Genomic DNA, 24,151 nt, shown 5'->3' on the forward strand with positions numbered 1-24,151 from the left:
GGTGATGACGTTGTCCTTCTGTACTTACCTGGAATACAGCTAAATTCAAAAAGATTAAAGCTTGGGCAACATTTGGGATGATTTTACACACACCCTCAGTGTCATACAAAGAAATAAAGAATGTGCCTATACACACCCAATGTCTTTGGGACAAGAACACTTGAATTGCTTAAGGGGTGGTTCTATTAAAGCAGAACATCCAACAAAGAAAAACGATATGCTTTGGCAAGCATAAAGTCGTTATCAAACTGTCTATTTAATTCTTCAGCTTCACAGCAGCTAACTCTTATAACTGAAAATGAGCAAGTTGAATTAAAGGCTTATGAAACTATCAATAGTAATGACTAGATTATTTTTAATGTAAGTTAAAACAATCTGGGGCACTAAGTTTTTTGGGTTATTTCTTTCTTTCACAACATACACTTAAAGTATCCACACAGGCTTTCCCCATTTAACCATGAAATGATTACACTGAGGCTTAACCAAAGGAAGAAAAGGAAAATGCAATTTTAAAAATTATTAATAAATGTCTATGTAATTTTTTTAAATGTCACACTTTAAAAGGTGAAAGCAATTAAATGAAAATCTAGTTTGTTCTTATGGCAAAAACTTCAATTTTTGTTTTGGATTGATCAGATATTTAGCTAGTAAGAAAATAAAAGCTTCATTTAAAAAAAAACACATATGTAATTTCAACTTCAAACTGTTAAAAACTCATATATTTTAGAAAAATATCCCAAGTTAATCACTGAATAAAACCATACTGCTACTGACTTAGAATTTATATAAACAAACAATGTTTAAGTGACTTAAAATATATACAAACAATGTTTAAGTTACTTGCTGGCCTTAAGGATGGGTAGAAGGGGTGTTTATGCAGTCTGACTTTACATTGTCTGAAATGTCATTAATCTGGGATGCCTTTGAATTATGTTATGAGCAAAAAAGCATGGAGAAGTTGCTTTGAAAAGTGTTAATTCATTCAATGAAATTGCACTGCTCCAAATACCCAGGTTAAAATACTTACCCAGAGAAAATAGGAATCTTTCTAGCTGCTGAAGAAATTCAAAAGAGAATGGGGATGGCCCAGTGCATAAATTTTAGAGTTGTTGGCATAAGGCAACCAGAGAGTATTAAGATAAATAGGAAATAATAAAAACTTAAAGTGGTAAAACTTCTCATTTCAAAATTTTGTCAAATAACTTTCTAACAATACCATAAAAGTTTTTTTTAATTTTTAAAAAGTACAGTTTTTGTTGAGGTGGTGGTGGTTATATGTTTTAAAATTCTTTATTTTCTTCAAATAGTAAGTGAAAAATACAGACAGCCCTTTATTAATGTAGACACATATTTTGCACAGTTATGAATGTAAAACCATTGGGCTTTTAACTGGTACACACCAGGGTTTGATAAATAAATTGAATGAATGGATGGATGGATATGTTTTAAGAAGACACACATCACTTCTTAACTAGCCGACTCAAACCTCTCTGCACAATGGTTTTTCCAAAGTACTTTGATTATCAGTAAAATCTGAACTTACCACAGAGCCAGGCATCAGTCCTACTTGACTCCCGAGTCCAGACTTTTCATCCAACCCAGCCATCTGAGCTGAAAACGGCTGTAAAAGCAATGTGTTGACATTATTTCCACAGTAAAAGACATATATCAACATACTTTTTAAACTGAGAAGTGTACATTCTCTGGGATTCTTAAAGAATGGCTCTTCTGAGAATCATTTTAAACTTTTGATTTAAAGCAAGGAAAAAGGTTCAAGCTGTTTTCATTGTATGTGTTTTCGATTGAACAATCTTCCTCGGGGTATTTTATTACTATGTTGCTCCAGAATAACTACTGCAATGGGCCAAATGTCTGATACTTGATAAAAGCATGGATCATTCTGATAAGTATTTAGCCAGTCTAATCGACTTCAGGTTCAAATCTCTTTATCTGATTTCCTCCCATGGTTAGAGCATGCCAAGCATCTGAACAAAACCTAAAAGTGCCTTTAAAACATTTGTCCTAAAGATTCCAGATTCCATTTCAGAATATTTTACTTATATGGTATTCTTTGTTTGTGGCCAACTTTAAACTGTATTTATATAAGTTGATTACAATTTTACAATCCTTTTAATGAGTCCCTGAATGTTCCAAAATTGGCAACAGTTTTACCTACTCTCTTTCATATCTAAAAATCTCTGGTAACCCAATTGACCAAAACTGCCCATACTCATTCCAGGAGTTCTATTAATTTCCAGATTTTAGTGGGAAAAGAATGTGCGTAATGTTTTAAAAATAAACTGGCAATTCCTTCTACAATGTGTTTAAAATCAAATGTAAAAATTGTTGTAAAAGAAAAATCATATTTCAGGGTTCCATAAGTTCCATTGTTGTGCTATGCAATCTACTCATAAATCCCGTCTCTGCCACTAAGAATTCAAAGAGTCAGGTATACAAAGACACTTTGTTTTATTTTACTTCCGGCAGGAAACTGATATTCAGGAAATAACCAGGTAGCATTTTTAGTGTCAACTCAGTGGCTCTTTCATATACATCATCCTGGATGTGTCATCCTCCCTTGGTGTAGAGGACATGACACAGATTTTGAGCATTCTGAGCCTAGAGAACAAAGGACAAGGACATATTTCTCTTATCAATTCATAGTGGGAACAATATTAGTGGTCCTTCAGAATCAACAGAAAGTACACAATTCCAATGACCAGAACTGACATTGAGAAACACAAATAATTTGAAGCAGCACTTTTAAAAAGTGCTACTTTGAATTTTCCAACAATTCCCTGTGGATTTCCTAGTTTTATTGTTATTCATAGCAGTATTGTGTTCACTTAAGCTTCTCTTGCAGTCAAGGGTCAACATCTGAATTAACACAATTTAAAATCATAACAATAAATCAAAAACTTAACATTTTATCTAAAGATGATATTGAACAATGCACACATCTCACCCTGCTCAGGCCATCGGGTCCTGGGTGAGATGGATGTCCAGGAGGTCCTGGGGCACCCGGTTGACCAGGAACACCTGGTTCTCCATCGATTCCCTGAGGACCACGAGGACCCTGGAAAAATAAGCCAGTAGAAATTAGAACCTATTGCCAAATATGTACTTAGTAGAAAGCAAAAAGCAGACTTCTTGATGGAGATAAAGTGTTCATTATTTTTAAAAAAATAGCAATCCAGCCACCTACAGTAATTTCATCAGCTATTCCAACACTGTGGATTTCAGCCCTGGTCAGCCTCTACCATCGGGACACGGTACCTTCTGGGTAAGAATTTTACTCTTGATGTGTTAAATCCCCAGTAATGAGCCTTCTTGAAATAATTATAAGAGTGTACTCAGTTCATCAGTATTCTAGTATAAGCTTCCTTATTTGGTTGAGTTTTGCTGTTCAGGGTATCTAATCAACGATTTCTAAATTCACTTGTCTGTCTTAGATTAAATTAACTGTGTATGTTCTTGCTTAACTTCTCCCCACTTAAAAAAAGAATGTGATGGATCCTTGATTGGGGTTTGTGGTTTTTCTCATCTTTCTAATTTTTTAATGCTTCACATAGTTCCTGGCTCATAGTAGACACGCAGTATATGCTTATTACATTTTCACATTTCAATCCTCTTTACTCTAGTACTTGAAGTCTGGCACACTTTATTTTCCCAACTACTCCCAAAGGTAGTCCAGACCAATGAGAAGTAGAGGGAAAGGCACGGGGACTCAGCCAAGTCTACTTCTCAGGGCAGTGCGCAGTGAGTTGCAGCTGCTGAATTCCACCCTCCTCCTAGCCCACATTCTGAAGGCAGGTTGGGGGACAGCTACATCCTCAGTTCTGGAAATGCCCCGTCCCCAGACCTCATCATGCCCACAAGCCTTGTTAACTATTTTATGGCTTTTTAACCCTAGAGATTCTTAACAGGACCAAAGAAAGGAAAGGAAGGATGAAAAAACTCAATACACTTTTACTAGTTAGAAGCAGGGATCAAGAAAAATACGGTAAGTGAGTTAGAGTTTAATAGTAAAAGAATCTTCTCATGCCTAAGCATGAGGATATCTTCTAGCCCACAGTAAGCAAATATGAGCTGGTACAGCAGAGGGAATAAACGCAGGACAAGCAGAGGGGGCAGAGGGGGCAGTTTGCATATGATGGTTTGGGGGAGGGTGGCATAACAACTATACAGAAATTTAATTAATATATTTTAATATATTCAAACACTCATGTTTGACATGTTTACTTCCTGGAGTAGTGGAATAATTAAGCAAATTTATGTGTTCAAATAGAAGTAGATAGCTTAGCCTGAGAAAACTCACATTTTGAAAACTAATTTCTCAGAAAGTTATTCTCATCCTTTAAAAATCAAACCCCTTCTGACTCCTAAACCACTAACCAGTCACTGTACTCTTTTTTCATTTTACATAATGGAGGCTAATTTTTCATTGCTATCTAGGACTTCTGGATCATATGAATGTGACACCATGAGCTGGAAGTGTATATTGTCAGTGGTGGCATAGAAAACATAGTAGTCTGACCTACTCAGACTACTACATGTGGAAAACTCTTAATGTATTTTTAAAATGTGAAATTGTTAATTGATAACCAGGTTTGGTTAATACAAAAAATGAGATAAAACATTCTCTCTGCTCCGAAAGAGATTTCCAAAGCAAAACCAAAAACTACATTTAGTTCCAGTGCAAGTAGAGAGAGATTTGGGCAATATTAATCCTCAAAAACTTGTGTCCTTTCCCCAGCTCTCTGTGATTAAAAATCATGTTTCAAAGTCTGCTCTGAAGACAGTTCACTTTTTCATTGACTTCATGATGCATTCTGTGCCTCCATGGTATCTCCTCTAAATAGCCTACATGATTTACTTTTATACAAATTGAGATTAAAATTAATAAAAACTTGTGAAAATTATCCAAAATTAAGTGAACATAATAAGCAAGATTATAAGTGAAAATAAGAAAAAATATTATAATACATGATATTTTGCTGGTAAATATTTAAAACAAAAATTATAACTTTAGAATACATTAAAATATATATTTTCATATTTCCAAGTGTGCTGAATCACATAAGTTTTATATTAAGGTAAGTATTCTGTCTATAGTCATTCCTTCCCATCCCCCAGGATACTCCACTATCTCAGGCAGCAATCCACAATAAAAAGTACTTGTACATTGCCACTAGGTGGCAACATTTAAACATTCACAAATAGAAAGGAATAATAATGACCCCAAATTGTAAAGAACTTTATTCACTGATGGTTAGTAATATCACACACACACACACACACACACACTATGAAATGTTAGAGTTGGTAATAACTGGTATAGTCCCCATTTTACAGATGAGGGAAGAGACCTATAGAGGTTGCGTCTCGTGCAATTAGAACTCATCACACCATTGACTGTCCACCTCCTGACAGGTTGCTGGTTTGTCACTATGAATTTACCAGGACAATACACTTAAAACTAAGGATATGTGATGAGAGACAGTCATGATCATTGGCTAGTAATGAGGGCTTCAAGAGAGTATCTCTATATAAGTAGTTCTCAATCTTAAGCAATTTTCTCCCCTCCCCCACTCCCCACTGCCAGGGGACAATTGGCAACACCAAGAGACGTTTTTATTTGTTCCAATTGTATGGGGGGGGGCAGGTGTTTCTACTAGCATCTAGTGGGTAGAAATCAGGAATGCTGCCAAACATCCTACAATGCATAAGGAATGATCTGGCCCCAAACATCAGTGGTGTTAAGATTGAGAAACTGTGTTCTGATTCACGAGCTTTTGTAGTGTTTGATGGTAATGAAGTAAGGGGAGAAAAATGGTATTTATGACTGCAGTACCAGCCTATATTGTGTCAGCCACAGCTTTTGTCCAGGTAAGCGTCTCCTGCAAGTCTTGGGACCTGAGGCAAAACATTCTACCTGTAGGTATCTTATGACATCATGCCAGTATCTTGAAAACAGCCCTGGTGGGAGTATTTACACCAGGGAAATCAGCAGAAGCTACAGGCATATTCTTTTTTTTTAAACACCTTTATTGGAGTAAAATTGCTCTACAATGGTGTGTTAGTTTCTGCTTTATAACAAAGTGAATCAGCCATACATATACATATATCCCCATATCTCCTCCCTCTTGCATCTCCCTCCCACCCTCCCTATCCCACCCCTCTAGGTGGTCACAAAGCACCAAGCTGATCTCCCTGTGCTATGTGGCTGCTTCCCACTAGCTAGCTATTTTACATTTGGTAGTATATATAAGTCCATGCCACTCTCTCACTTTGTCCCAGCTTACCCTTCCCCCTCCCTGTGTCCTCAAGTCCATTCTCTACATCTGCATCTTTATTCCTGTCTTGCCCCTAGGTTCTTCAGAACCTTTTTCTTTTTTTAAAAAATAAGTCAGTCATTAAACATTTACCATCACACCACTGCTTGCTAGGATTAAGAGAGGAACAGATTTCCTACTTGGGTATCTGCCAGGACTGTCCTGCTTGATTCCAGGTAAATAACGACTCCTCACAGTTTTTCACACACACACACAATTCACACTGATTGTCTCAGACTTAACCAAGATAGGAAATGGAGCCTATAATGCACTAAGTCGAGAAGAGAAGAGTAAAAGTGAGGAGTAGATTCACTGAATCCTGACAGAAATTCTGGAATTCCAACAACTATTTCCACAGCAACTTCTACGTAGACTTAGGACTCAGTTTTATCAATTATTCTGGGCACAAGTACATTGATACACAGTGTTTTCTGCATGACCACCCACCCTCCACCCAACTGAAGTCATCTTCCACCTGTCTCTGTCATCCTAGACCCTGGACAGACATCTGAAGACCTACCAACAGCATTTAAGCTACCAACGCTGGTGAGGTAGCTCAGCAGAACAGCAATGAAGAATGGGCCATAAGGGAATCCGGACACAGCTTTGCTGCCCACCTACATGGCTATGAACTCCTTCCTTGGGGCCACTGTCATTTACCTGCATACCTGCAAATACCTTCCATAACTCTAGCTGCGGTTTGGAAACAGTACTGGCATCACCCTATACTTGGTGAAATGTGTAGAAGCAAAAAACAGTATCAAAGATGAAACCAGTGGCAAGAGTTCCTAGCGACATGATCTAAAATATGTTTTTTCCTTATTTGTATATTTAAGGTTGTTTGTTCCTTCCTTGCTCATCTATTTTTCCCATTTAGATATGGATAAATACATCTTTGGAAGGTTAAAAATCCATAGAGAGGGGGGCTTCCCTGGTGGCGCAGTGGTTGAGAATCTGCCTGCTAATGCAGGGGACACGGGTTCGAGCCCTGGTCTGGGAAGATCCCACATGCCGCGGAGCAACTGGGCCCGTGAGCCACAACTACTGAGCCTGCGCGTCTGGAGCCTGTGCTCCGCAACAAAAGAGGCCGCGATAGTGTGAGGCCCGCGCACCGCGATGAAGAGTGGCCCCTGCTCTCCGCAACTGGAGAAAGCCCTCGCACAGAAACGAAGACCCAACACAGCCAAAAATAAATAAATTAATTAATTAAAAAAAAATTCTATGAGAACAAAGCTAAAAAAAAAAAATCCATAGAGAGTTAAATTTTAGTAGATATCATTAGAAAATTAAGCAGCAGAAATTTTTCTGATTGTAACACGGATAATGACAGCAATACACAAATTCGTCTAGGTATTTAGTACATAAAGGACATAAGTTTTTGAGGGTGAGATATAAAAAAAGCAAAAGAATTGCTATAGTAGGACTTGGTAATAAGAGAAAACATTTGGCACATATTACATAATAACCTCATGTCTTATCTCAAGAATATAGAGTTGATTATTTAAATTTAAAGATGTTCCCTTTGGTAATGAATTTGTTGATGTTTAAAATCACTCCTTTGATAGCTCCGCAGCAGCTGCTCAGTGAAAAAGGCAGTGTTACTTGGGAAATAAATTCATTATACAACCACTTGAAAGAAAATTTTGTCCTCTAATAATTTCTTGTTCCTTTATCCTATTTGGATATTCCTGCAGCAACCACAGATCACAGAACTTGGGTGTTTTATCTCAACAATGCATTCTTGGCATTGTTTACTCATGATTTACAACTTCTGAAAACAACATGAGGTACTCATTATGTTTCCTTAGATTCTACTTTATCTTAATTTGACCCCCTAAAGGACAAATAAATATCATCTGTGTTATCTAAGAAGATGTTAGGTAATTATTAGCATGTGATGCTTTCCTCTGAATCAGGATCGATACGCAATTACCTCATGACCTGAATTCTATGTCACGTTTAATAGAAGTGAGAAAGGAACGGTGTCACTGGCTCTTTGCTGCATCCAGGGAGCTTGGTGTAGACGGGCTTATGCGGTACACAGCACAATTCGCAAAAAAGGGAACTCCACTGCCAACTTACAGGTTTTCCTTTTGGGCCTCTCTCTCCTCTTGGTCCCTGTGACCCTGGAGGTCCCTAAAACAGAAAACAGTGGTTATGCCTGCAAAACACATATACTTCAGACATTTTTGTTTTAAAGGTTTACCGATATAAGAAAATTGGAAAACAGAAATATCACACTTTTTAAAAATTTAATTCAGTTGAAGACTACAGAAAATAAACCCATGTGCATATAAAAGCTCTGTGTGCATAGAAAGGCTGTTTTTTTTTAGCACTGAAGCTTAAAGACTTGAAAAGAAGTGTAAAAACGTGGTGCCCAATGAGCTGTATATATTAGTTTGAACAATAACTGTAAATTTGTAAGGACTGTTTTTTTGCTGTCTTGTCTCAGACACAAAAACTGACGATTCAGATTTGAGAACTACAAAATCGTACAAACTCCAGATTTCCAATTTTCTGACGGATGTATGAGTTCATATTGGTACATGATATCCCAAACTGTTCATCACTATTCAAGTTGCTGATGAAAGCAGTGGAAAGAAAGGCCTCTTATTCTACTGTTAATTTGTGTGCCTTCAAGTATCTAGTATCTTTTTTTTTTAACTTGATTTAGAATATTGCATCATCTCCATCGTATATTTAAAATCCACTGAGAATTTTCCAAATGGTAATTGCAGTTATTTCTCCATTAAAATAACAAATGATTGGGACTTTCCTGGTGGTCCAGTGGTTAAGAATCCGCCTTCCAGTGCAGGGGGTCGGAGAACTAAGATCACACATACAGCGGGGCAACTAAGCCCGCGTGCTCTAGAGCCCGTGAGCCACAACTAGAGAGCCCGCACGCCACAACTAGAGAGAAGCCCACGCACCGCAATAAAGAGCCTGCATGCTGCAATGAAGGATCCCACATGCCACAGCTAAGACCCGATGCAGCCAAATAAATAAATATATATTTTTTTAAATAACAAATTATTATATTTCAAAAGTGGCATTTTGTGCTGATATCTTAACCTTTTTTTTTCCAGAAAATGGCAGTTGCCAGGAGAATTTATTTCTCTTCAGAAGAGTTTCAATCGGGCTTCCCTGGTGGCGCAGTGGTTGAGAGTCTGCCTGCCAATGCGGGGGACACGGGTTCGAGCCCTGGTCTGGGAAGATCCCACATGGCACGGAGAAACTAGGCCCGTGAGCCACAATTGCTGAGCCTGCGCGTCTGGAGCCTGTGCTCCACAACAAGAGAGGCCACGATAGTGAGAGGCCCGCGCACCGCGATGAAGAGTGGCCCCCACTTGCCGCAACTAGAGAGAAAGCCCTCGTACAGAAACGAAGACCCAACACAGCCATCAATAAATAAATAAATAAAATTAAATAAATATTAAAAAAAAAAGTTTCAGTCGAGTTATAAAAGTTAGACTGTTCATTTACTCAAGTCAACATACAGTATTGTTTAAAAGCAAAAGCTTCAGAAGGACTATAGCAGGTCTGTTAAAGCGTATCAGTATTTTACTTATGTTAATTTAATGTGTTTTAAAATTTACAAGAATTGTGTGTGTGTGTGTGTGTGTGTGTGTGTGTGTCTTATCCATCTGGTTACCTGTGAATGCTACCACTAATCCAAACCTGAAATCAATAGTCCTTTACGCTAAACCAGAAATATACTATCTGATGCATAATTTCTCAAACTCTAATGCAATATGTGATTTAATTTTATAGTAACAGATGAAATTAACAGTTTGTTTCACTAAACAGATAAAAGGAGTCTACCCTTAATCATTGTCAAACAACAGACTAATATGCCCTAATTTCAATGAGTACAGTTAACCTAATTAGGGTTCATCAATATCATTCACTGCTGCAAAGGAATTCTTAAACTTGAGGATGTTTCAAAACAAAATGTTTCAAGAAATCAAGCATCATTATTTTATAGTCTATTGTCTTTTCATAGATATAATATCCATAAAGATTCAGTATCTCAAAGAACTTAACAGTACCATGAATATTGGAGGAAACTACTTACTGAGGGTCCTGGACGTCCACGTATGCCTGTTACCTAAATGATAAACAAGATAATATGTAAAGAAAAAGTTTCTAAGGAGTTTTCGAAAACTTAATAGTCTAACAAATAAGAATAACAACAAAAGCCCAGTGAATTCTTTTAGAACAAATAGATGTGGACAGTTGATGCCCATTTCCTCCTTGCCTATAAAGCTAAGACATTATCTAATTTAAACTCTAATATAGGGAGGCAGTACTGGTATAGTGATTGAGAGCACCAATGCTGGAGCCAAGAGGGCTGGGTTCAAATCCTAACTCCATCCCTTCCCTTACCAGTTGTATGACCTTGGACTAATTAATTACTGTCTCTGTACTTAAGGTTCCTCTTCTGTAAAATGGTGATAATGATTACGAAATTACCTCCCTCTCAGAGTTGTTGTGAAGACAAACAAATAAATATTTGGAAAGCGCTTAAAACAGTACCTTAGACATTGTGTTTTTAAATGAAAGAAAACAATATGAATGGTTTACTTTTTAGGGAATCTTTGTTAAAGACAAGCCAATTTAAAAGCAAAGCAAACATGCAAATATTGTCAAATAAATCAACATGTTATATTTTTGTGTTGACAAAATGATGATAACTCCTTTAAAATCTAGGAGAGTGGTGAAGAACTTTCATCCTCTTTAATGATATACTTTTTTATCATCTACAAGTCTAAATAACTCTTAAGAACTCTTATACACTATGAATTTAAATCAGGATAATGGCATAACGTATTTCCAGAAGTGTGGCACATTAAATCATGCCTTTCCATTTGGATTATATGGCTATTTATACTATAAAAAATGTACATCTTAACTATCACTTTATATTCACATACATTATATTTAATTTTGTAAAACCCTGATTTACACCTTTAGTCATGCGACAATAAACGTCAGGAAATTGTGAAAAATAAACATGAAATATTGTATTAAAGAATTGATCTATTTTGGTTTGCTTCTTTTATACTAAAAACTTGGTTATAAAATAAATTCCCTGTTTTTGAAAGTATGTATATAAGCAATAATATATCAATACAACAAGGCTGTAACTAAGTTTATCAATGGTACATGAAAGCAGTATATACATATATACTTACAACAGGCACTAACCCTGGTTCTCCTTTTTGTCCCTATGAAACAAAATAAAAGTTCAATTAGCAAAATATAGTGGCTTGTTGAGCATTAACATGTCATATTAGAATATTCCATGTAAACACTGGAAATTTCTGTGTAAGAAAGGTAAAAAAATAAATAGAGAAAAAAAGTTAACAATCAATCTTTAAAATATTTAGTCAGACATTATTCATGAAAAAAACACTACTTATCTCAAAGACATGAAAAGAAAATTAATCCAGTGTGTGAAATGTGTAAAGTTGTTTCCCTTCAGTTTTTACAGTAATCAAGCCCAAAGAGAAAATCCAGAAATGTGGACATATTTGAATTTTCACACTCATATTACATGCCACCTAGCTTTTAGTAACCTATCAGATGCCATTCCTGAAACACCTGCCATCCCTTTTTTTTTAACTCATGGAAGAATATGAGAAATAACAAGAGATGTATGGCTGTCTTTTAAGAAAAAAAAAAGGAAAGAAAAGAAAGGACATAATAATATTAGTCAGGTAATTCTCAATATCTGTGGAAAATCTAGAAAAAACATTAACTGAACAGGAAAGTAAAAAATAACACAAGAAACTATCATAACTTAAATAAAGTCGGGAAGTTTAATTTGCTCTTATAATAGATGTAGATAACACAACAGATACAGATGGAATTTCTTTTGATTCTTAGAACTTTAGATTATCAAAACTGCATTCTTATAGCATGATGTCAAGTATATAGTTTAAATAATATTGGATGAATTGTATCTTTATATACCTCTACTGTATCACGTACTTGCTTGTATTATTTATTTCAGAATTTGTCTTCCAACAGATTTTGGTCTCCCCAAGGTCATGATTATGTCTACTTTATATTCTCAGTTGGACACACAGACGTTCTCAATAAATTAATTAATATATTAATTTTCATTAATACACTATGAAAAATGTTTTTTCCTAGGCAATTACAGAGAATGAATGCATTGAGGATTACATCCAAACTATAGAAAATGCAACGATAATGAATTCTCTTTTATTAAATTTCTCCTTTTACATATACTGTTCTTATATCTGATTATATAAAGAACATGAGTTCATAGTAGGGAATTGTTAAATAGAGGAAACAGAGAGATAAACTAAATATCATACTCATGCCCAGGAGATAATCACTGTTAACATTCTGGTAATCTTAGTTTTCCATCATGTACCTGAGCTTGGTTTACCTAATCAATGCCTCAGTATTTTACTCTTAGATTCTGTCTTCATTTAAAACATTATTTTACAATCTTGACAGTCTTAATGGTGGACTCAATGAAAGAACAGTACCCTGATCATACTTGCTGATTCTAATGCTGAGACAGCTAATACTCACGAAGTCAGGAATAAACTGAGAATTCAGAAGTATTGCAAATGCATTGCAGCTCTATTTACAATAGCCAGGACATGGAAGCAACCTAAGTGTCCATCAACAGATAAATGGATAAAGAAGATGTGGCACATATATACAATGGAATATTACTCAGCCATAAAAAGAAACGAAATTGAGTTATTTGTAATGAGGTGGATGGACCTAGAGTCTGTCATACAGAGTGAAGTCAGAAAGAGAAAAACAAGTACTGTATGCTAATACATATATATGGAATCTAAAAAAAAAAAAAATGGTTATGAAGAACCTAGGGGCAGGACAGGAATAATGATGCAGATGTAGAGAATGGACTTGAGGACACTGGGAGGGGGAAGGGTAAGCTGGGATGAAGTGAGAGAGTGGCATGGACATATATACACTACCAAATGTAAAATAGATAGCTAGTGGGAAGCAGCCGAATAGCACAGGGAGATCAGCTCGGTGCTTTGTGACCACTTAGAGGAGTGGGATAGGGAGGGTGGGAGAGAGACGCAAGAGGGAGGAGATATGGGGATATATGTATATGTATAGCTGATTCACTTTGTTATAAAGCAGAAACTAACACACCATTGTAAAGCAATTATACTCCAATAAAGATGTTTTAAAAAAAAAAAAAAAGAAGTACTGGAAATGGCTCTACAGAGGCAGGAGGGTGCTTCAAGGTAGACTGAAGCACACCTACAAGAAGACTAGAGGAACAGGGGGTCAACACCTATGGGAGGCAAAGTAGAACAGGCTTATCTCCGCGCTAACTTCTAGACTAGGTCTTCCCATTTTTAACATGAAAGTAATACAAATTAAACTTTTAAGAGCTGAAAGAGCTTTCTTTGAAATACTAAGAGAATTTTAATTTTTCAGAGAGGGTATGCAAATCTGTGTCCAATAAATAAAGGACTTTATGAGAATGATACTGAAGAAAATGTTCCTTTTAGGAAGAAGTCTAGAAAAACAAGTAAGAAGGGAGGAGAAATTATTTCAGGCAACATTAGAAAAATGAGCCTCCTATTGTTCCACAATACTTGATATGGGATTAAATGTTCTCTTATCAGGTTCTGATAACACATTTATCTAATGATTCTATGATCTTTCTTATTTTGGAAATAAGCCACATATGCAAATATTTGTTGCTTTTGTTAATATGGGCTTTGAATAAATCAATTTATGTGGAATGATAATTTTACTAAATTTGATTTCCATACCCCTGGGAAACATAAAATTCAAGTACTCAGATTCAGATGAGAATTACAGTTTATTTTACTTCTCATCTGTTATTCATCACTTAATGCTCTGTGGACATGCCTCACCACTTTTATGGCATGCCGTTACCATGGAAGCAGTCACAGCATTTTTCCCAGCATCATGTCATCTGTACTATTTGCCTCCTACAGGATTTCAACAAGGGCTCAGTAGTTATTTGGGGGTTAACATGAATGAATGAATGAATGAATGATAAATAAAAATCAATTTTATATAAACCAAGCACAAAATGTCTTTATATAATATTACTCTGCTCTCGTATTTCTGATGACGCTTGATAATAAATAACAGGGTCATGAAGATAGTAGCACATAACTAGACCATGCTAAATTAACATCTGCTATGAGTGTGTCCAGCTGTCCCATACCACCTTTGGGAAAGGCAGTAAACTAAATGACATAGCCTGACAGCTGTCCCTCAGCAAATTGGGTGATTGCTAACCAAATCAAATTGATTACATCAGGGCAGTTCTCACCGTTAGTTCTTTTTTTATTTCACAGATTGTTTATCTATCTACCTACCTATTCACCCATCTATCTAGTTTGTTTGAGGCCTATACTCAAACCTTTATGTTTCATATTTTTATAGCTTTCAGATGTAAATTAAATGTGAGCTGGAATCTGTAGTCCTTCTCCTTTAACATATATTCAAATGTAAATAGCTTCACTGATATTTATGTCAAATAAGACAACAACAAATTTATGGTGTTGCCCTCTGAACCAAAAAATGTAAAGGTGACAAGGACCTCCCCTTGATAGATAGCATCACTTTCATTTACCATGAAGGTATTGCATTGCATTATCTGATTATCACTTTACCAAAGTTCCACTGCATGCAGAGGCAAAGAATTTAAATTTGCTGTCTAAAATCTGCCATGAAAATTGGGATGCCTGCTCATTTCCATTTTTGATTCCTGTGCCCAGCCCATCTGGATAAGACCAGAGCAAATTCCATAGTTTTCAGCTTAACCAGAAAACGGAGAGCACTTCCAAGGGAATGGAACTCTCTTCACTGACTGGGATTACCCATGTCCAGATGACAAGTGGCTAAACCAGCCAGCTGTACCAGGGTCATGGCTATACCCCAATATTGTCCTCTTGAGTGTAAGGCTTGTCTCTCGGATTAGATTTTAGGCTCCTTGAATGTGAAGAAGGGGAGAGAAAGGGAGGTGATGTGTGTTTGGCAAAACGTTCAATTAATTCTTTTAAATGAATCTTTACTTCCCAATCAATGCACGAGAGACCACGATTCCACTGAAGTAGAACTAATACCCTCCCTTCTCTTCCTTCCTTCCTTCCTTCCCTCCTTATTTCCTTCTGTTAGACATCCATTAAACATTTAATATATTAATTAGACCTTAATAATTAATTAATTAGACATTAATTAGACATTTAATTAGACATTTAATATACATAAGGTATATACTAAGTGCTGTGATAAATGCAAGTAATACAAAGGTTAATATGACACAGTCTCAATCCCTAAGGGATTCACAACCTTCTGGAAGAAACATCTATAAACAAAAATTAACAAAGGGAATAAAACAGAGGCATCTATAATCAAAGTAGTTAAACTGTGCTCATATATTTATATTAGTGTGGTACTTTATACTTTACAAAAGGCTTTCAAACACTTCAAAGCACAGTCCTATGCGGATAGCGTTAGAATTTTAAAAATTTACAAAAATGAAACTATGCAAAGTAAAACTTACCTTTCTTCCTCTACCTATAAAAAGAAAAGAATAAATATGTTATTTTATGCAGATATAGTTATTGAGAATCTCCTAAATATTTATTTCAATAATTATTTTTAGAGAGTCAGAACTTAACTTAAACAGGTTTCCCTGTCACCAGTAGATATAATTCAAAAGTTGTTTTGGATCAGTATGCTCGTAGGAGGCAAAATAATACATCCCTTTGGAAAATTCTGACGTTATGTGATTATTCTTAACATCCTTTATATAGTATTTAAAATTCATTAAATTATAAAATTGACTATTAAAATTATAACTAATTATCTTCAATCAGTATGCTCTGTTTTTGTTTTTTATACTTTTTTGAGTAGGCTATTCATTCACATGGTAAAAAAAAACAGACCCAAAATATATTAATAAAGGTATACAATTATACAGTGAAAAATCTCCTTCTTGTCCCCTTTCCTCTAATTCCCACATTTCACTTCTCACAGGAGGTCACTATTATTAATTTTCCTATTATTAGTCTTCCTAACCAAGAACATAATAAAACATTACATTTATTAAAGTCATCATTTGAGTTAGTAGTGTTTTAAAGTTTTCTTCAGATAGGTCTTGCAAATTTTGTATGAAGTTTATCCTTAGCCACTTTATCCTATATATTGCTATTATAAATAAGATATTTTTATTCCTATTATTTATTCTATGAGGTAATTGTATACAGTATATCTATTAATTTGTTAATTTTATACTGCACTATCTTACTAAATTGTTTTGTAGTATTTTTTTACTCTATTCCCTCAGGTTTTGTAAGTACACAATTGTAACAAAACACTGTTACTATAAAGATGAATCATTGGACCAGTTCTGAGTTGGCCCTAAGCATTAAAGGTAATGTTTCTATTGTGACCACCTAGAGGTGTGGGGTGGGGAGGGTGGGAGGGAGGGATATGCAAGAGGGAAGAGATATGGGAACATATGTATATGTAAAACTGATTCACTTTGTTATAAAGCAGAAACTAACACACAATTGTAAAGCAATTATACTCCAATAAAGATGTTAAAAAAAAAAAGGTAATGCTTCTATTATTAAATATAATAAAGCTTCTAAGGTGAGATGTAAATATTTTATTATGTTAATGAAATGTCATTTATTACTAAGTTACTAAGTATCTGTATCAAGAATATTTATTTGTCTTTGCCAAATGTCTTCAATTATGGAGAAAAGCATGTGATTATTTTTTGATAGCTCTGCTAAGATAATTATTTTTAATTAATTATTTTTATTAATAGCTTTCCTAATATTGAATTATTCTTTTACTTAAGGAATAATCTCTACTTTTTCATGGCTAATTATCTTTTTAATGTGCTAATAGATTTAATATTTTATTTATGTTTTTTAATAAATTTAAAAGTATTAAGTAAATTTATATGATTATAGTTTTCTTTTTTGTGCAATCCTTGCCACATTTGGCTATCAAGGATGTACTTCCTTCATAACAAGACATTAGAAGTATGCCTTCTCTTTGCATGTTCTAGAAGAGCTTAAACAGCATTAAAATAATCTGTTTTGTAATGGTTTAGCACAACTGTGAAATCATCTGCTACTTTTTGTAGGTCTATCTGCTTTACAAATTTTTCTATTTCTTCTAGGGTAATCTGTGTGCTCACTTTTTCTCCTTTTATCAGGGCTAGTTTTAGCAAATTATATTTTCCTAGAAAGGTATCCATTTCATATAGGTTTTCAAATTTATCAGCATAAATTTGTGCAAAGAAACCTTTTATTATTCTTTTATGTTCTCTGTTTTCATTTGGTCATTTTCCCATTACCATTTCTTATTTTATGGTTAATTTATTTTGTTGATTTCCTGTAGTACTATTTTTTGAATTTACATATTTCTACTGTATTTCAGTTTTCTCACTTTTCAACTCATTTTTTCTTTATGAATTTCTTCTGCTTATTTTCAGCTTATTTTGTTGTTCTTTTTCTAATTTTTTGAGATGGATGCTAAATGCACATATTTTTATTCTTTCTTTTTCAATTTTTTAAGAATATAGTTGTAGATTTTTCATTATATTTTTAAAAAATGTTTCATAATGTTTTCAAGAACATTTGTATTGTTTGGTATGTTAGTCTTTCTGATGTTTGAGAAGATTCATATGTTGGCTCTACTATTTAACATTATTCTTTTATATTACTCATATCTTTATTTAGACAGTTTCTATTAGCTCCATTAAAATGAGCAGTGATAAAAATTACAGTGCTTCCTATTTCTTCTCTGGCCCCCACACTTTCTTCCAGCATGCAATTTAAGACAAGAAAATGCCCTAGTATTTATCTCTGTAGTGTTAAATGTGCTACTATACTTCTTCTATATGATTTGTCAGCTTTGAATGATATTTTTTGACTTCTGCCTCTTAAAGGTGAGGAATTAGCAAACTCAACTCTACTTTGCCCCTTTTTGTCTTCTCCTCTCATTATGTATTATTAGCTGTATTATTTCTATATTGTCAGATTCAATAACATTTACATTCCCATCCGTCACCCTAAACTGCATTTTTGTTTTAGTCTCCTTCTACAGTTATATATATCAATGCTCACGTCAGTTCTTTGACAATTTCCCCAATTAACTCTTGGTTGTCTTGGGTTTGTCCCGTAGTAGTTTCCCTAAGATATTTATGGAAAGATTCCCAGAGTTCCTGTGTGTTTTACTGTTTTTTCCATAACTTTTATACTTGGAGAGAATGGATTTATCTTTAAACTTTGGTTCCACATATTTTTTTCCTTGAGAAACATGTAGATATTGTTCCATTCTCTTTGGGTATTGAATATTATTACTATGGAGAAATCTGTGACTAATCTGAATAGTTTTTCATTTTAGAATTTATCCATTCTTTTTCACTGATTTTCCAAAAGACTCTTTTTCTTTAAAGTTTAATAACTTTACTAAGATATGTCTCTATGCTGACTCTTCTGGGTCAATTTTTTTAGCCACTTGGTTTCCTTTTTCAATATCAAAATGAAAGTTTAATTTTACTCCAGAAAAGTTTTCTTGGATTATATCATTATTTGTTCTGCTCTATTGCATTTATTTTTTCTTTGAGATTCTTCCTTAGGGCTATCCTTTACATATGTTCTATATTATTTTCTTTCAAATCCTTTTCACTATTTTTATTTTTTATTTTTACTTTTCTCATTTCTATTTTCTACATCCCTTATTGTATTTTCTGCAGAATTTATCAATTCTCCTTGTGTACCTTGTGCAATTTATCAATTTCTGCAGAATTTATCAATTCTCCTTGTTCACCTTCCTATTTCATCTTCATTTCCCTATGATGATTTGGTTATCCTTCTACTTATTTACTCATTATTCCTTCTTTTTGTATTTCTAATTTATGACGTTCTTTCTTTCAATTACTTCATTAAGTTTTATTTAGTTTATGGTTAAATGGTTGGTCAGAATTTTTATCTGTTCTGTGACAGTATATTTACTGGTGTGTGCTTTATCTCATAAATTTTGTTAAACTGTCCTACCTTTTCCCTTATAGTATCTTTGTATCAATGCTGTTGTCATCTCTTTTTTTTTTCATTATTCATCTTGGAATAAATTGGGCTTCCCTAAACCACCTATTTGTAGGAAGTTGTGTATTTTTCTCTGGTTTTTGATTTTTGCCACCATTGTCCCAACATACTACTTGCTTATTCCCACAGGTTTAATTTTGCTTTACTCCTGGGGATTCTATGCAGATTGTATCTACTTCAGGTAGCCCTTTGGTGTCTTGTTTTTAATTCTTCCCATTATATCTTCTGTATTACCTGGCTAAAAATTAAGTTTGGGTATTTATTCCAGGCAAACTGTCACTGTTGAAAGATACCCAAGAGGATAACTGGTAAATTACTATGTAATGTTTCCATGAAAATACTTTTGAATACTTCATCATATTTGTTGTTATTTGCAGTGATATTTGGGGGAAGAAATAAAGCCTTGACACTGTCTAGACAAGGATGCATGCAAGTCTCCATTCATGACTGCTAAAACAAATAACCTAAAAGTTTAGTATTAATCTTACCTGGTTCACTAAAACACATAAATATGAACTTGTTTCTCTTATATGGAAGTTTTTCTAACATGTTATTCAAATACACAGGCTATGTTAAACACAGACACTTTTCTCCAAAAAAGAAGTTTTAAAAACCAATAATTTATATCATTGTTTTCTCAAGGAAATCCATTTCATTCTCTTGTCCTTCTTAGCCAACATTAAAAGCATTCTGCATTTCTGAGCCAATGTAATAGAGGGTGCTGTGGCAATAAATTACATTAGAAATTATTATTCCATTACCAAGGTCAAAGCTGGCACCAGGGAAGAGAAATGTGTTTCTAGATCTCCTCTTAGATATTAATGGACTTCATAGAAAAGCAACAAATATCTTGGAGGCACCCAGCATGGACAGGGTAACAAATGACCATCTTAAGTAGTACAAGGAATTCTCAAATTAGACATAACCACTTAAAATGCAGCCAAAAAAATTCCCTGGTTTTTAAGAAGACAAGAAATAACTTTATTTTCATTACTGTTAGATAAAGTGGGTGAAAGAAATTATTAACCCCAAAGACCACTGAATAGTGGCTTAATTATTTTCTTGGGTTGCTGAATTCTGAGAGCAAAAAACACTGTTACTATAAAGATGAATCAGTGGACCAATTCTGAGTTGGCCCTAAGTATTCTTACCAAAATTGGTATTGCTACTTCCAGTTGTATGTGGACAGACAGGACAGCACTCCCCAGGAGGAGTTACGGGGTCGGCACATTCAAGCACATCCTGGCACTGTATCTTGTCACAAAGAATGGCGCCATTGTCACAGACACAGATCTGGCAAGGGGCAGGTTTCCAAATGTCCCTGTTTAAGTACATCTGACCATTCTGAGTGCAGGCTATTTCTTCACCATATCCTTCTAAAATAAGAAGAAAAAAAGGAGGTTAGTAATCTTCTGAAATTTTGGAATCTGGGAAATATTTAAGAAGGTGAGTCATCTTGTGGGTTCTAAAAAACTCTGGGCTAAGCGGTAACCTCCTAAGGAGGCAAAACACAGATGAACTTACTTCATTAGTATTTAAAGACAAAGCATGTAATTCACAATTGAATTATTATGATACTTATATTCTAGCATGATAGGGGGGAAAAAGTGATCCAAAGTTAAGTATACTAAGTCAGAGAGGCTTCCCAAGATCATTTTTGAAGATACAAATAACCAAACGTGGTAAGATCATGTCAGAAGGATAAAAATAAACCATTGAAAAGCAGGAAAAGAATAGTTCCAAAGAGAATACATAATTTCAGCGTTTGGTGAACCCTATGTGACTTTAAACTGACCAGAAATTTTCCATTAGTAAATCCCACAACAACAGAAGACAATATATATTCTCGTACCATGAAGAAAAACTTAAATTCATTTTAAACATTAAGGTAAAAAAGAATAATGGTGACCCATTTCATGGAGTAGATTTCCACTAAACATCCGAAACTAAAGTTGTTTCCTAAACTGTAGTGGAAATGCAAAGCTTACACAGGTAATGCATTCATTATCTTTGCATCAAAATTAATTAAGGAAAGTCACAACCAAAACAATATGGTAAGCTATAACCTAATATCTGCCAAATACTTTTCTTACATTTAGATAAAAATTTAATGCAGATTTGGAAAATATATACACACAGTTATACACATAGTAGTTCTCTTATACATTTACTATAAAATAAACACATATATTACATCTTTAACTTTGTGATTCTTAAGAAACAAAACTATAGTATTTTAAAACATAATGTGGATCATATAATCCTTGCTTAATTCCTTCAGGAGCTTTCCAACTACTTAAATTCAAAGCTCCTTTTTCAAGCCCAAAGGCCCTCCCTCCCAGTCCTTGTATAACTTGACCCCTTTGCCTAGCACTACCTTTCCATCCCTCAACTCAGACTCTGATAGCTCACTATTACGGTTTGCTTAATTGTCACCTGCCCCCCACAATTCTTCTCTGACTACCCTATAAAAGTAGACTTCCTTTACCGAATTGAAATGCTTCACAGAACTCTTTAAAGAACCCATTCACCCATCCATCCAGTGATTCATTCATTTTGTATTATATGCAAGGTAATTAAATATTTACTAAAATGGAATGGCTAGGCAAAAATCACTGCCTTCATAAGATTTATCACAATTAGTATTCTTTTTTTTTCCTTGTTTATTTTCTTATTTCCACCACTAGACAGTAAATTTTATGAAGGTAAGAACTAGCGTGTCTTGTTCGTCATGGTATTTCTAAACCTTGATGTCATACCTTGCATAGAGCCGACATTCAACAAATACTTGTTCAATGGATGGATATGAATGAATGAATGAATCTAAATTATGGTTCACTAATTTAACTGCACCAGCACTAACTTTACACTTTACAAAAATAAAACTAAAAATTTTAAAATGCATTTACAATTAGTTTTTGAAATATATTTACTTATATTTATATATTTATCACAATATAGTCAAATGCTAACACAGAACTACAGATGAAAATGATTTCAGTTTAAACACATTAGTCCAAATATCCATCTTCCTAACTTCAGAAAGTTTTTCTTGGATAACATTCTTCTCACTGCTCTATGGAATACTTTGCCTCACATAGTCTTTCATCACATATTTGGCAAATGGAAAATTGTTTTCAGAGCATGACACCACATCCTGGCTTCTGTGTTATTCACAAGAAGAGCACGAAGTTTCTAATCTGTTTCATTTTCATCAAAAGATGTTTATCACATAATGTATAGCTACTCAATAAAAGAATATTGGCTCTGTCTATCCAGTGTTACTATAGGCATTTTAAACTAAGGAGAAAATAAGTATCCTGCTTTAATATGCTTTTCTGCAGAACTATTTTGAAAAAAATAAGAAATTTGCACATCAAATAAGCAGTGTTACTTTTAGAAGAAAAATCACTTTGAAACAATGTAGTTCCATGGTGAATATTTTCACAAAACACAACCTATATAGAAATGGACTTACACCCATAGTCCATCGAACTACTCCATTAAGTAAAAAAAGAATAACTTTGTTCATTAAATTTGATTGAGAAAGAAATATCCAATCACAAGCACTGAATACCATTGACTGAAAATGAGATACACCACAAGTTCAGTTAGCTTGCTTCTCCCTTCCCACACCCTGGGAGGCAAAAGCGTTCACATGTATCTACGGAGGGTTAAGTGGGTATGTGCCTAGGACTGCATGTGCAAAATACTGGAAGTATATGTATTCTGTTCTCAAAAATATATACTATCATTGTGAAGTCTCAATTTCACTGATGAAATAATTATATATGGGGAAGTAGTGAATGTGAAAAACAAAAAATGAGATGACATACAATGATATTGTTGATTAAACATCATTAAAATATGTGAGAGACTCTTCAGGGGTGAGTTATACTGTTCTCTGTGGCTCCTTCAAGGTTGGAATAAAAAGACACATTCTCTCAGTCTGTGTTAACTCACAGAAGGTCAGTTTCTTCCTGAAAGTTTAAGACAGCATGACCTCAATCCAAGGGGCACTATATTACTTGCTTTAAATGACAATGTTAAAAGTTAGTTTTATACTCTGGTCCTTTTCCCCCTGAGAATTTATAATTAAATTTAATATGATGTGGAAAGTTAGTTGGAATGCTTTTAAATGGCAAGGAGATGAAAAACCACATTCGCTGCTAAAACCTGCCCTCTCTTCCCCGGCACAGAATCCATGCACATCACAGAGGGCACAAAAACTTCGTGAACTCTGATTCTTCGTGTCTGAATGAAAGACATGTACAAAGAAACACTGGGTAGAAAATACAGGGTGTCTTGCAGTTCTCAAGTTTGTACGTGGTAGTTGTGTACCTTATGATTAGGTTGTCCCTTCTGTTTTCTACATAGATATTTATTTAAATGAAAAAGAAAAGTAAAATAGGAAGCAAAATTGCAGCCAATTTACAGTAAAGTAGCCATGACATAATTATTTTATGAATGACAATATTATTAAAAAATAACTAAGTAAGAATTCTCATATGACGTTCTGAGAGGGTCAATACCGCCCTCCTGATTCCTCTATAGAAATCATAAAATAATGCAAGCTGACATTAACCTTAACTGAAGGTCCAGAAGTTTAAAAATTATTTCTTATAAAATCTGAAAAAGAATTCCAAAACCAAAATACTTTGACACTTGTATTTTTTCTAC

The 24,151-nt window shown here is 34.4% G+C and overlaps 1 protein-coding gene across 1 annotated transcript in view; it reads right to left on the bottom strand.

Annotated features, from left to right (window-relative positions):
- Positions 1 to 24,151, bottom strand: part of COL5A2 (collagen type V alpha 2 chain) — a 143,483-nt gene that overhangs the window by 55,951 nt on the left and 63,381 nt on the right. The window contains exons 2-8 of the mRNA XM_007196137.3: positions 20,623 to 20,847; positions 15,907 to 15,920; positions 11,531 to 11,563; positions 10,411 to 10,443; positions 8,418 to 8,471; positions 2,966 to 3,076; positions 1,544 to 1,621 (exon numbers count right to left, since the gene is read on the bottom strand). Of these exons, the coding sequence (XP_007196199.2) occupies positions 1,544 to 1,621; positions 2,966 to 3,076; positions 8,418 to 8,471; positions 10,411 to 10,443; positions 11,531 to 11,563; positions 15,907 to 15,920; positions 20,623 to 20,847 (548 nt within the window). The remainder of the gene's footprint in view (positions 1 to 1,543; positions 1,622 to 2,965; positions 3,077 to 8,417; positions 8,472 to 10,410; positions 10,444 to 11,530; positions 11,564 to 15,906; positions 15,921 to 20,622; positions 20,848 to 24,151) is intronic.

Source organism: Balaenoptera acutorostrata, chromosome 8 (assembly GCF_949987535.1).
Source record: "Balaenoptera acutorostrata chromosome 8, mBalAcu1.1, whole genome shotgun sequence".
In the NCBI taxonomy this organism is placed as follows: Eukaryota; Metazoa; Chordata; class Mammalia; order Artiodactyla; family Balaenopteridae; genus Balaenoptera; species Balaenoptera acutorostrata.